This window comes from Odocoileus virginianus, chromosome 2 (genome assembly GCF_023699985.2).
Source record: "Odocoileus virginianus isolate 20LAN1187 ecotype Illinois chromosome 2, Ovbor_1.2, whole genome shotgun sequence".
NCBI classification, from domain to species: domain Eukaryota; kingdom Metazoa; phylum Chordata; class Mammalia; order Artiodactyla; family Cervidae; genus Odocoileus; species Odocoileus virginianus.
In genome coordinates this window covers 93,083,353-93,097,033 of record NC_069675.1, presented here as the reverse complement: position 1 = coordinate 93,097,033, position 13,681 = coordinate 93,083,353, and the positions used below count along the sequence as shown (strand labels likewise).

The 13,681-nt window shown below is 40.1% G+C and overlaps 1 protein-coding gene across 14 annotated transcripts in view; it reads right to left on the bottom strand.

The window, feature by feature from the left end:
• RALGPS1 (Ral GEF with PH domain and SH3 binding motif 1) overlaps positions 1-13,681 on the bottom strand; it is a 299,761-nt gene that overhangs the window by 154,911 nt on the left and 131,169 nt on the right. For all 14 annotated transcript variants that reach the window (XM_070453045.1, XM_070453044.1, XM_070453049.1 and 11 more), the window contains one exon: positions 3,152-3,278. In XM_070453045.1, coding sequence (XP_070309146.1) covers positions 3,152-3,278 — 127 coding nt within the window. The remainder of the gene's footprint in view (positions 1-3,151; positions 3,279-13,681) is intronic.

Here is a 13,681-nt window from a genome sequence, read left to right as displayed (position 1 = left end):
TTATAAGAGTAACTTGTGAGATTACATCTTCTCTAGCACCCACGAAACATTTACACAAATTGATCTTATATTAAATCACAAGACAAATATCAACGTTTTTTTTAAAAACCTCAAAAGCATATGGGTCATATATCCGAAAACCAGTGTTGAAAAAATTAGAGAGAAGACTGTTCTTAAAACCCAAAGTCCTTCATAGTAGTGTTATCCACAGTAACGCAAAAGTGAAACAACTCATGTGTCCCTCAAATGATGAACAGATAAGCAAAATGTGGTGGGGCTCCCCTGGTGACTCGGCGGTAACGAATGCACCTGCCCATGCAGGAGACACGGGTTCAATCCCTGGTCCGGGAAGATCCCACATGCTCAGAGCACCCAAGCGCGTGTGCCACGACTACTGAGCAGGTGCTCGAGAGTCCGCACTCTGCAACAAGAAGAGCTACTGCAGGGAGAAGTCCGTGTACTGCAACTGGAGAGGAGCCCCCGTTCACGGCAACCAGAGAAAAACCTGCGCGGCAGCAAAGAACCAGCACAGCCAGAAATAAATGAATAAATGTTTAAAAGAATAAAATGTGGTGCATCCATTCAATGGAATACTATTTGGCAATAAGAAGGAATGAAATACTGATCATGCTCTAACATGGATGAACCTTGAAAACATAACACTCAGGGAAAGAAGCCAGTCATAAAAGACCACACTTTACAATTCAATTCATATGAAACGTCCCAAATAAGCAAAGCTATGAGGCCAGAAAGTACATCAGCAGTTGTCTAGGGCTGAAGGTGAGTGAGTGGAAGGGAGGTGGTTAGAGGAAAAGGAGCGACTACGAACAGGTTTGGGGTTTCTCTTTGGGACGATAAAGACGTTCTAAAATTGATTTTGCAGATGGTTGCAGAGCTTTGTGAATATTTTAAAACCACTGGTTGTACACTTTAAATGGGTGATATATGAATTACAACTCAATAAAGCCATTTGAAAAAAACCAAAAACAAAAAACTCAAGCTCTTGGAAATTTAAAACACCACTACCTTAAATAACACTTGCATGAAAGAAAAATTGAAACTATAATTATTGAACACTTTTAAGACTATTGTGAGCATACTATACATTTAAACACGTAGGATACAACAAAAGCATCAGTTAGAGGGAAATGTATACCAGTAACTATTTTCCAATGAAAATGGGAAGAATAATGTATACACAAATAAGCCAATAATTTGTTTACAATACAAAACAACTTAAGGAAAGCAGAAGAAATTAATCATAAAAGACAAAAGAATAAATTCCATATTTCATCAAATTTAGGATGTCATCTATTATAAATTTAGGATGCATCATTATTTTATGTATCATAAGGAACACTGCTACCAATTAACCAGCGTCACAATACTTTGTTACCACCAAGTGAAAGATGCATCCCAATTTGAGAGGTTTAAAAATGCAGAGAGAAAAGGCACATCCTAGACTGATGGAATATAGTAGATTAGAAAGCAGGAAGACAGTGTGACTGATACACAAATATAGAGTCTAATCCTTAGGAAAAACCAACAGACATACCTCTGGCAAAGCAAATTTAAAAAAAAGAAAGAGAAAATGAAAATGCAAGCTATTAGGAATGCAAAGCAAAGATAAACCCATATACACAGGAGGTTAAAATGTATAAGCAATTACACAAAATTTTTCAGTCAAAACAAATTAAGTGAGGAAAAACTTTATGCTAATCATTTTGAAGACTTGGATCAAATGAACAATTTTCTACTAAAGTTTAATTTTCAAAATTAGTTTTAAAGGAATTAAAAAACTGAATACACAATGCTCAAAGAGGACATTTAAAAGTTGTCAAAAATGTATCTCAAAAAACTTGCACTAGATTTCTGAAAATATTAGGGGTCATATCCATAAAATCTTAATTTGCCTTGTTCTTAGTATTATTTTATATCATAAAATTAGCATAACTGTGAAAACAAAACTATGAGAAGTATTTTTAACCTGTCAAAATGGCAAAGGAAAAAAAGGAATGATAAAGGAAAAAAAGCACATGAAAACACAAAGCATTTGTGCACATGGGGAAAATAGGCAATTTCTTTGCCCTCTAATGTGAACATAAATTGCTACAACCTCTATGGAGGGCGTTTTCAAAATATATGTGAAAAGGCATACAATTTCACGTAAGTTTTGACCCAATAATCACACTTCCAGGAATTTCTTAGAAGATAATAATCATAATTACACATAGGAAATATATGCAACAGGGATGGCCACTGCAGAAAAGCAAAAATGTAGAGACAATTTATATGTCATTACTAGAGAGCAGATTTCAGTTGGACAAATCCACGTGGGACTGAGTCACAGTATAGAAATGCAGGTAATAACATTAAATGTTCACAATAGAGTAAACATACAGATTTTATATGCACCCAAACGAATGAAAAGATTTGAACCAAAATAATGTTTATCTCTGGATGAGATAACAAATGATACTAATCTTCTTATCTTCCTGATTCCTTGCAATAAACACATATTATTTTTGAATCAGTAAAATCAATAATCATTATAATAATTTCATTGAGACAAATCTTACATATTAGCAATGCTCAGAGAACCAGAACACAGGGGTTTGGGCCTGAGTTCTCCCAGTTCAGTCTTCCCTAGAGGCTCAGAACAGTAAAGAGTCTGCTGACAATGTGGGAGACCCAGGTTCGATCTCTGGGTCAGGAAGAACCACTGCAAAAGGAAATGGCAACCCACTCCACTATTCTTGCCTGGAAAATCCCATGGATGGAGGAGCCTGGCGGGCCCCTGTCCATGGGGTGGCAGAGTTGGACACGACTGAGCAACTGACATGCTCCCCCAGTTCAGAAGGATGCAGATAGACCAGTAAGAGTCTCGTGATCCTTCTGAGCTACAGGCTGGGGAGGCTTGGGATTCACTGGGCATTTGTATCAGCAGCAGAATATCCCTTGTTCGGGGACCCTCATCAGGAAGTCCCCGTTCTCAGGGAGTACCAACAGCCTGTTCTAACCCGAAGAGCCAACCTCTTTATCCATGACCCATGCTGCTTCGTGGAACTTTCTCGACTAGAAACTGTAAAAACACCTCATCTGGTGCTGAGAAGGTTTCTTAAAAAAACAATAATCTGATTCAGACTCCTACCTAGATAGGGAATACTGGGAACCATCTTCAGGCTTCGGATATACTCCCGAGTCCGCTTGTAATTATCTTCTTTGGACATCAGGTAGTCCAGTTTCTCAAAGGTGGTCTTGTCTTTTCGATTCAAAAGCTGGTGGGAGAAAAAAAGATTATGAGAGAGAAGACAAACAAACTAGAAGAAACTAAAGAGAAAGGATAGCTGTGGACAAAAACTAAAAGGAAACGTGCTAAATGGTATGTCTGTGGTCTGCAGAATCCTGGGTGAAACTAAGCATTGTAAGAAGCTGTGTCTTGTAGAGATGGAACGTTTCACAGATCAACTTAGTCATTTTTCATAAAACCTTACACTTAGAAGGTACCCTCCAGAGTGACTGAGTCCATTGTTCCGTCCGACACCAGAATCCCCTGCATAATGACCACCACCGTGGCACACAGACCCCACCACAACAAAGAGCTCGGAGAGTAAAGCAAATTCCTCAAGGTCACCCAGAGTTATTTCACAGCCTCATTACGCCTCTCTCCCTGGATTCACAACTTCTTACTTCTCCTCAACATCTCTGCCATTACTGAAGGCCCCCCCAAAATGTCACCTACTTCGCCTGCCCATTCTGTGCACCTAGCCAGGCCATCTCTCCAATCAGGGCTATCTCCTCCAGATCCCCTGTGGTCCATGGCTGTGTCTTATTTACACTGGCTACGGTGTTTTGGTCAAAATAAACTAAACCTTTTTCCACATGCTGTCATCTAAGGGGTGATTTAGTTACGCAACTATAGGATAAGCAGATACCCACAGCCCAGAGATTAAAGAAGTAATGTCTTTTATGACTGAGATCTCTGGTATGTAAAGCTGGTCACCAGGGAAAGGATGGCTCTGTGTTCATAAAGAGGTTTCCTAGAAGAAAGGAATAGAAACTGAATCCTGGTTCTCCAGACCTGATGCTGTGGTCATCCTGCAAGTCCTACGTCAAGGCCCAGTGCCAGGAAATGGCAATGAGGCTCCTTGAATAAAATGGCTTTGAGGAAAGGAATCTAAGCTGAGAACAGATTTGAAAAGAAGATACAGGAAAGGGTCGGTGGCGAGGGTTGGCTCTGGCACAGCACGTGGCTGAAGCTAGAAAGCCCCAAGTTTAGCTTCCAGGGCCAGTGCCTCTGGGATCTGAGATCCATGGCTGAGCCCAGGAGCATAAATGGAGAGGAACCCTAGGCCAGGAGCATCCTCAGTCAAGTGTGGTTTTGAGAACCCATGGTCTGTGCAAGGACCAGGACCAGCCACCCTGCCATATCCATCAGACTAACGTAGGCCAGTGGCCAACAGCTCCATCATCCAGCAGAGAGAAGGACAGCAGTACTGCCCAGCAACAGGGGAAGCCGGCCTTTCGAACTGAAGCGGCTCTTTGGGTTCCTGGGGCCCAGGTCTGCAAATCCCAGACTGAGGCCATGTCTGGTGCATCGGGGAACTCAGGCTGCCTTGGCTAATTCCCTGATCCTCAGCCTCTGGCGTCACAGAGAACACAGTTGCGCAACAGCCCAGCTGAGCAGTGACAGCTTAAAGACTTCAGAGAGGAGAGGCAAAAGAAAAAGCTGAAAGGATGTCCCCAGTAATAAAGAAGCTGGAGAATAAACAGCGAGGTGTTTTTTTTTTTCATTGAGAAATTCGGGACACATCAGGGGACGCTACACAGACGCTAGGAACAATGGCTGCTTAACCAGCTTGTTAATTTAAGGCTGTTATTCATCATATTAGCAAATGGACAGGAAATAACGCCATCATCTCCCATTTGCTGCTTGTAAAGCACCAAAACATACAACTCATCTGATCTTTACAAAGCCCAGGGACGAAGATGGAGCCAGGACGACTGCCGCTATTTCAGGTTCATAATCACAAGGATTAAATGACTTGTCAGAGTACCCTTGGGGAACTTGATTCAGTAGAGCAGAGACATGTATATTACAGCACCATGAAGTAAGTAAGTAGAGATAAGAACTCAGACCAACAGTAGGTAAATAATGGGCAAGGGAAGCGTCAAGGGAAGATATGCAGAGAGAAGCATTTGAAATGAACGTTTAAGGATAAAAAAGTCACTATAAATAAACAACATATACCTGGAACAGAACCAGATCCTCTAGTTGTGAATGGCCCCATTGTAAAGTTGAGCAGGCCCCTCACCATTTTGGCTGGGAGGTTATCTTTTTATTAATGCAACCTAGAAGCCTACTGAATCCTTTGGCAGTCACCCACGTTCATCCAGCAGTTCAACAAATGCCTATGCCATCACACACACTGCCGCTGAGCCAAACTGGGGCCCAAGGCTGCCTCCACTGGGTCTCTGGACCCAGCTGAGGGGTTGCCCATGTCCCCTGGCATGTCTGGCCCATCTGCCTAGACTGTCAAGTACCTCGATGCATGGCACCACAGAGCTGATCAGGGGGTCATCTGTGTCCTGACATGGGCATGAGGCCAACATGATCAGAGTCCTGGAGGATGTCCCTAAAGATCACCCTGCAGACTGACCTCCAACCAACAACTGGAGTTCTTTAGTGGAGTGGGCCGACCAAAGGCAGCCACATTTGCACACTTTCCAAATTTAAAACCAGGCTCCTCCAGACCACACCTCCCTCTGTGAACCTTGCCTCTGCACACATACTTCCTTCCCACCCTCCACCCCCACCTACACACACACATTCGGAAGGGCCTGGTCTAGTTAACTTCACTCATCTGCTCCATTCTGTGGACACAAATGAGATTCAGGATGGCATCAGATTTCTCAGCAGGAATGCACAGGATGTTAGAAGACATGAAAAAGAACATCTATCTCCCAAGTAAGCATTTGCATACTACTTGAGAACTTCCCCTAGCAAAATGAAAGAATAAACCAAGGACAGGAGGATACGGGATGTAGGAAACAGTGGATCCAAACCAGCAGTAGTAAAGCGAGAGGATAGATGAACAGCAAGGCTTAAGAATGACTGGTCTACATCCTTCCACCCCAGAAGAGAGGTCTCTAGAGAGAGAGAAGACTCGACAGAAAACCCGATAGGATAGCACATTGGTGGGTGGAGGAAGGGAATGGACATAATTTATTATGATAATAAAAATAAAATTAAATAAAATAATTTAAAGATTTTATGTATAATATACATAAGACCTGATAAGATATTATATAATATTACATACATTTATATGTGTATTCTACATATACATATAAAATACCTGGTAGATAAGCAGTAGCTAGAGTAAGAATTTTTCCTTAAAAGGGGATTAGAAATGCAAGCGAAACAGAGGGATATTCCAGAAAGAACATGTTATTTATACTTAACCACTTAAGTAATGACGAGCCATTTATGGAAAACCATACTTACACATTCCTAATAATTAAAACAAGAATACTCATTTAACAAAAGTGATGTAACTATGGTAACATGAGTGTTTTTGAAGAATGAGGGAAGATGGTTCAGGAAAACTAAACCAACATCCATCTTACAAAGAACTCATCATATACTGTCCAAAGTGAGTGGATCAAGAAATTGTAGCAAAAACACATCGATGGAAACATGGTAGAAACTACCAGAAGAAACTGCTAAATAGCTGAGTGTTTGCCTCTAGGGAATGATCGGGGTATGCAGAGACGGAGCAATGAGTGTTAGCTGCTTCACTAAGCCTTTCAGTATTTAGTGATTTTTAAAATTCATGCACATGTATTATGCTGAAAAAGTCTTTTAAGATTTAATTTTTTAATATAGGGTTTATTAAAAAAAATAGCAGCATTTACTTGTTTTAAACTTTTATTACAAGTAGTGCCATAAACTGAAAACCTCATATGCGTTGAGGGTCCTTTAGATTTCAGAATTTACAGGAAGCCTCAGGAAGAAACCATCAGAACTACATGCAAGAAAACAACCTATCTGCTTACCTGAGTCAAACAGATACTAAAAGCATTCACATTCAGGAAAAGAAAAACAAGATTAAACAACAAAAAGGAAAAGCTCACTAAATACAACAGGCAACTTTACTTCCAGTAAAATTTAGAAGTGCTGGGCCACCCTGAGATTTTTTCCTTCCTTAACATTTATTACAATTGTGACTAATTACACAATTACATCTGTGTTTCACTCAGCAAAGGATGACTCCCATGAAGGCTGTGACCATGATGGTTATATTCATTCCACAATACCTTGCATCTATTATGGTTCCTGACACAGAGAAAACGCTGCCTAACAATCTGTTGAATAAAAAAAAGAATAAGAAAACTAACGACAACTTAAAAATTCAATTCGTTGGAAATTTTTGAATACTCCAATTCTTGAGTAAAAGAAGAAATAAAAGCGAGGGTAATGAACTATTTATAAACCAGAAACATAAAGAACGTACAGATAATGATATGTTAAACTATGTGATGAGGTCCAAAGTACTGAGAGGGAAAAAATGCATGGTTTTGAACTCATATAACTAAACAATATGAATATAAATGAGCTTAACACTCAACTCAAAAAGCTATGGAAATTTGAGGGAGGGGTAAAGTAGGAGAAGTTGATTAATATAGATAAAATCAGAAACCATGTTTAAAACATAAAATATAAAACTAAACACCAAAACTATAGACATGATAACTAAACCCAAGAGCTAAATTTTATTAGTGGCAATAAAACAGGTACAACTTCTATGAAGTAAGGCAAAATGAAAAAATACACAACATTAAGATTGAGAAAGCGGCATAACTATGTATAGAAAGTAAATTAAAATTACAAGGTAAAAATAAATCCCAACCTATTGATTTTAAATAATTTACATGGTGACAAACGTCTGCTGCAAGGGGTAAACGGGACTCTTCAACCACAGGTCAAAAGTCAGGCAGATCACAAACCTTGGTCAGATACCTGAAGAAGCACGTTGCTTTTGGAACTGTCCCTCATCATGCTCCTAGAGAGCCTGTATGTGGCACTTATATTTGACCAATGATGAAAAATTTCCCTCTTCTAGTAAGTAGGCTCCATGGAATAAAAAAAAAAGTCCTCCAAATCCTCTTTATGAGGACATTGGTAGCTTGTTCCCTTGCCTTGAGACAAACAGTTCTTGATATGTAGAAATGTTTTTCAACAAAGAACATGTTGCTTCAAATATGTTAAAACTGTCTCAAAATCCTATTTCAATTCCAGTGTCTACTGTTGGTATGGAAAGAATTTTTAGTGCTGTGGATAATCTATGGATCAGTGGATTCAACAGACTGAAGATGCAATGAGAAAAGAATGAAACAAGGGCACTTCAAAAAAGTAATTCTTAAATTCTTTAGATATGAACTATTGGCTTCTGAAAAGCAAACTACAAAGCCATATAACTAATGTAAAATATTAGATGCAATGGAGACTGTTATAAGTAACGTGAGGGAAAGTTGTGACTCTGAAATTTAATAAGTGTTCTAGCAAGCTATCCATATCTGTCTTTGACTAAGGAGATTTTTAATTCTGTAAAAATAGATGTTAACCTGTAGAAAATGCAGTAATGCAAATAATTCCAGTCCATATAAAGGCAATTGATGTCTCATAGTATCCCACTGATCATCACCCTGGGAATACTGACTAATTTTCTATTCACTTTAAAGATTATTTCGGCATTCTTCACCTGACCATAAAGTGCAGTATTCTCAGTTCTCTTGAAATAAAGTTGGCTTAGAACTCAGCATTCAGAAAACTAAGATTATGGCATCTGGTCCCATCACTTCACGGCAAATAAATGGGGAAACAGTGGAAACAGTGACAGACTTTATTTTGGGGGGATCCAAAATCACAGCAGATGGTGAATGCAGCCATGAAATTAAAAGACACTGATTCATGTCAATGTATGGCAAAAACCACTACAATATTGTAAAGTAATTAGCCTCCAACGAATAAAAATAAATGAAAAAAAAAAGAAATTAAAAGACGCTTGCTTTGTGGCTCAGCTGGTAAAGAATCCGCCTGCAATGAGGATGACTTGGGTTTGATCCCTGGGTTGGGAAGATCCCCTGGAGAAGGGAAAGGCTACCCACTCCAGTATTCTGGCCTACAGAATTCCATGGACTGTATAGTCCATGGGGTCACAAAAAGTCAGACACAACTAAGCGACTTTCACTTTCACTTTGCTCCTTGGAAGAAAAGTTATGACCAACCAGACAGCATACTAAAAAGCAGAGACATTAATTTGTCAACAAAGGTCTGTCTAGTCAAAGCTATGGTTTTTCCAGTAGTCACGTACGGATGTGAGAGTTGGGACTGTAAGGAAAGCTGAGCACCGAAGAATTGATGTTTTTGAACTATATGGTGTTGGAGAAAACTCTTGAGAATTCCTTGGACTGCAAGGAGATCCAACCAGTCCATCATAAAGGAAATAAGGCCTGAGCATTCATTGGAAGGACTGATGCTGAAACTCCAATACTTTGGCCACCTGATGAGAAGAACTGACTCATTTGAAAAGACCCTGATGCTGGGAAAGATTGAAGGTGGGAGGAGAAGGGGACGACAGAGGATGAGATGGCTGGATGGCATCACCATCTCAATGGACATAAGTTTGAGTAAACTCCAGGAGTTGGTGATGGACAGGGAGGCCTGGCGTGCTGCAGTCCATGGGGTTGCAAAGAGTTGGACATGACTGAGTGACTGAACTGAAATGAACTGAATATCTTACTGATTCTCTCACTAATTAATGAGTTAAAATAAAATATTTGACAAATAATCATTTTATACTTGTATGAGTCATTATTTTATCTTTTAAAAAAACAATTCTTTGACAGCTTATATGCACATACACATAAATACATGAAAACATAAATACACAGTGTATAATTTTGTAGATCAACATGTTTCCAGTAATTTGCTAAGTTTTAAAAAAATAATGCTCATGGCAACCCCAAGAGACACTCCCACAAAGCCCAAGAGTAGAGCCGGGAGGATGAACTTGGTCCTTGAATGGAAGTTTGCCAAGGGTCCATCCTGGGTCCAGAGCTGGTCTGCAGGGCTGAGCCATGGAAAGGGCTGGCTAAGGCAAGGAAGAGTCAAAAGCACTATGAGAGGGCTCTGGAAGGAGAGAACAAACTCCATTATGGGAAGGAGGAACCAGGAAAAGGTGATCCTGGAAACTAGTCTTGCAGGGCTTCAACCAGCAGAGACGAGGCTGGAGAGGCCCCAGAGGCCTCCAGAAAACATGAGCAGTGGGCTGGCAGTGGGAACCCACAGTGATGTTCAAGGGAGCAGCAGTTTGGCAGAACTGTAGGCAGGTGTTGCCTTGGACAAGACTGGGAAGGTAAGAGAGAGATGGAAACTCGCCATTTGGCAGAGTATGCTTTTGACTAGGTCATTTTGGATACTGTGAACATGTGATGGCCAATTTGACAGCTTATTCTCCTTTTCTGGATCTTTCGACTCAACTTGCCAACAGGGTGCAAATCACAAGCAGCTAAGCATGAACAGTTGAATACTAATCAAAGGGGTAAGAATGAGTTGATTGTGGCTGTGTTTGAACAGGAAATTCCTCTAGCCAGCTCTTGCGTCTCTTCCGCACGTGACCTGGGGCTCTGGGTTGCTATGTTGCTGGTGGCAGTAGATGCTCCACTGGCCACAGCTGAAAGGTTTATGGTTTGTTTTTCAGGGCAAGGAAGTAGGTGTGAAGTAGGTATGAAAACTTTTGATATTTGCTGCCATTCCCAAAATGCTTCTACTATGTCCTCTACACCCTGCAAGAATCTCCCTACCCAAATGTTCTCCTCAAATGCCTCATTCCCAAACGCAAGTTGTCCTGAGAAACACCCACTGGAACACACCAAAAACCCTCTATCACCTGTGCTCAGTATCTTCCCTAACTCAAAGGGATCACTGAAACCTAGAGTTAAAAATCCAAATGACAGCTAAAATTTAACTGACAAAATATTCATTATTATAAAACTAGAAGTAGTGTAGTAGTGTGCATGCTCTGTCGTGTCCGACTCTTTGCCACCTCATGGACTGGAGTCCACTAGGCTCCTGTGTCCATGGGATTTTCCAGACAAGAATACTGGAGTGTGTTGCCAGTTCCTCCTCCAGGGGAACTATCCAACCCAGGGATCAAACCTGAGTCTCTTGTATCTCCTGCATTGGCAGGCAGATTCTTTACCACTGGCGCCACCTGAGAGGTAGTGTTCAGTTCAGTTCAGTTCAGTCGCTCAGTCGTGTCTGACTCTGTGACCCCATGGACTGCAGCACGCCAGGCCTCCCTGTCCATCACCAACTCCTGGAGTTTACTCAGACTCATGTCCATTAAGTCGGTGATGCCATCCAGCCATCTCATCCTCTGTCATCCCCTTCTCCCCCTGCATTCAATCTTTCCCAGCATCAGGGTCTTTTCAAATGAGTCAGTTCTTCGAATCAGGTGGCTGAAGTATTGGAGTTTCAGCTTCAGCATCAGTGCTTCCAATGAATATGCAGATGACACCACCCTTATGGCAGAAAGTGAAGAAGAACTAAAGAGCTTCTTGATGAAAGTGAAAGAGGAGAGTGAAAAAGTTGGCTTAAAGCTCAACATTCAGAAAACTAAGGTCATGGCATCTGGTACCATCACTTCATGGCAAATAGAAGGGGAAACAGTGGAAATAGTGACAGACTTTATTTTGGGGGGCTCCAAAATCATTGCAGATGGTGAGTGCAGCCATGAAATTAAAAGACACTTATTCCTTGGAAGAAAAGTTATGACCAACCTAGACAGCATACTAAAAAGCAGAGACATTACTTTGCCAACAAAAGTCTGTCTAGTCAAGGCTGTAGTCATGTATGGATGTGAGAACTGGACTATAAAGAAAGCGGAGCGCCAAAGAATTGATGCTTTTGAACTGTGGTGTTGGAGAAGACTCTTGAGAGTCCCTTGGAACTGCAAGGAGATCCAACCAGTCCATCCTGAAGGAAATCAGTCCTGAATATTCATTAGAGAAGTAGTGCAATGAAAGTTAAAATGATGGATTAAAAAGAGCAACATCAAAACAGTTACAACATACATCAAAAAGAATAAAATACCCAGTAATAAACACATCTAAGGAGGCAAAATACCTGTGGTCTGAAAACTGTAAGACACTGATTAAAGAAATTGAAGATAATACAAATAGATGGAAAGATATACCATGTTCTTGGATTGGAAGAATCAACACTGTTAAAATGATCATACTACCCAAGGAAATCTAAAGATTCAATGCAATATCTATCAAATTGCCAGTGGTATTTGTCACAGAACCAGAGCAAAAAATTTTTTAATTTGTATGGAAGCAAAGAAGACCCTAAAAGCCAAAACAATTTTGAGAAAGAAGACCAAAGCTGGAGGAATTATGCTCCCTGACTGTTGACTATACTACAAGTATAATCCAAACAGTGTGGCACTCGCACAAAACAGACATATACATCAACGGAAAAGGATAGAAAGCCCAGAAGTAAATCCACATACTTATGGCCAATTAATTAATCAACAACAAATGAGGCAAGACTACACAAAAGAGAAAAGACAGTCTCTTCAATAAGTGGTATTGGGAAAGCTGGACAGCTACATGTAAGAGAATGAAACTAGAACATTCTCTAACACCATATACAAAAATAAATTCAAAATGGATTAAAGACCTAAATGTAAGACCAGATACTATAAAACTCCTAGAGGAAAACATAGGCAGAAGACACGTTGACATAAATCATAGCAATACATTTTTAGATCCATCTCCTAGAGTAATGAAAACAAAAATAAACAAATGGGACTTAATTGAACTTGAAGCTTCTGCACAGTACAGAAAACCATAAACAAAATAAAAAGGCAACCTATGAACGTGGAGAGAATGTTTGCAAACAATGTGACCAACAAGGGATTAATTTCCAAAATACAAAAACAGCTCATATAGCTTAATATATATTAAAAAAAAAAAAAGAACAACCCAATCAAAAAATGGACAGAAAACCTAAATAGACATTTCTCCAAAGAGGGCATACAGATGGCCAACAAGCACATGAAAAAATGCTCAACAGCACTAATTATTGGAGAAATGCAAACCAAGCTACAATGAGATATCACCTCAAACCAGTCAGGATGGTCACCATTAAAAAGTCTACAAATAATGAATTTGTAGAGAAATAATAAATCTGCTGGAGAAGGGAATCCTCCTACACTGTTGGTGGGAATGTAAATTGGTACAGCCACTATGGAGAACAGTACAGGGACACGCCTTAAAAAAACACAACTGGAGTTGTCATATGATCCATCAATCCCACTCCTGGGCACATACCCAGGAAAACCTCTAGTTTGGAAAGATACACGCACCCCCATGTTCATAGCAGCACTATCTACAACTGCCAAGACATGTGAGCAAACTAAGAATCCACTGACAGATGAATGGACAAAGAGGATGTGGTACATATGTACAATGGAATACTACTCAGCCATAAAAAGAATGAAAAAAGGTCATTTGCAGCACCATGGATGGACCTAGAGATTATCACATTAAGTGAAGCAAGTCAGCCAGAGAAAGACAATTATCACAGGATATCCCTCATATTTGGAAC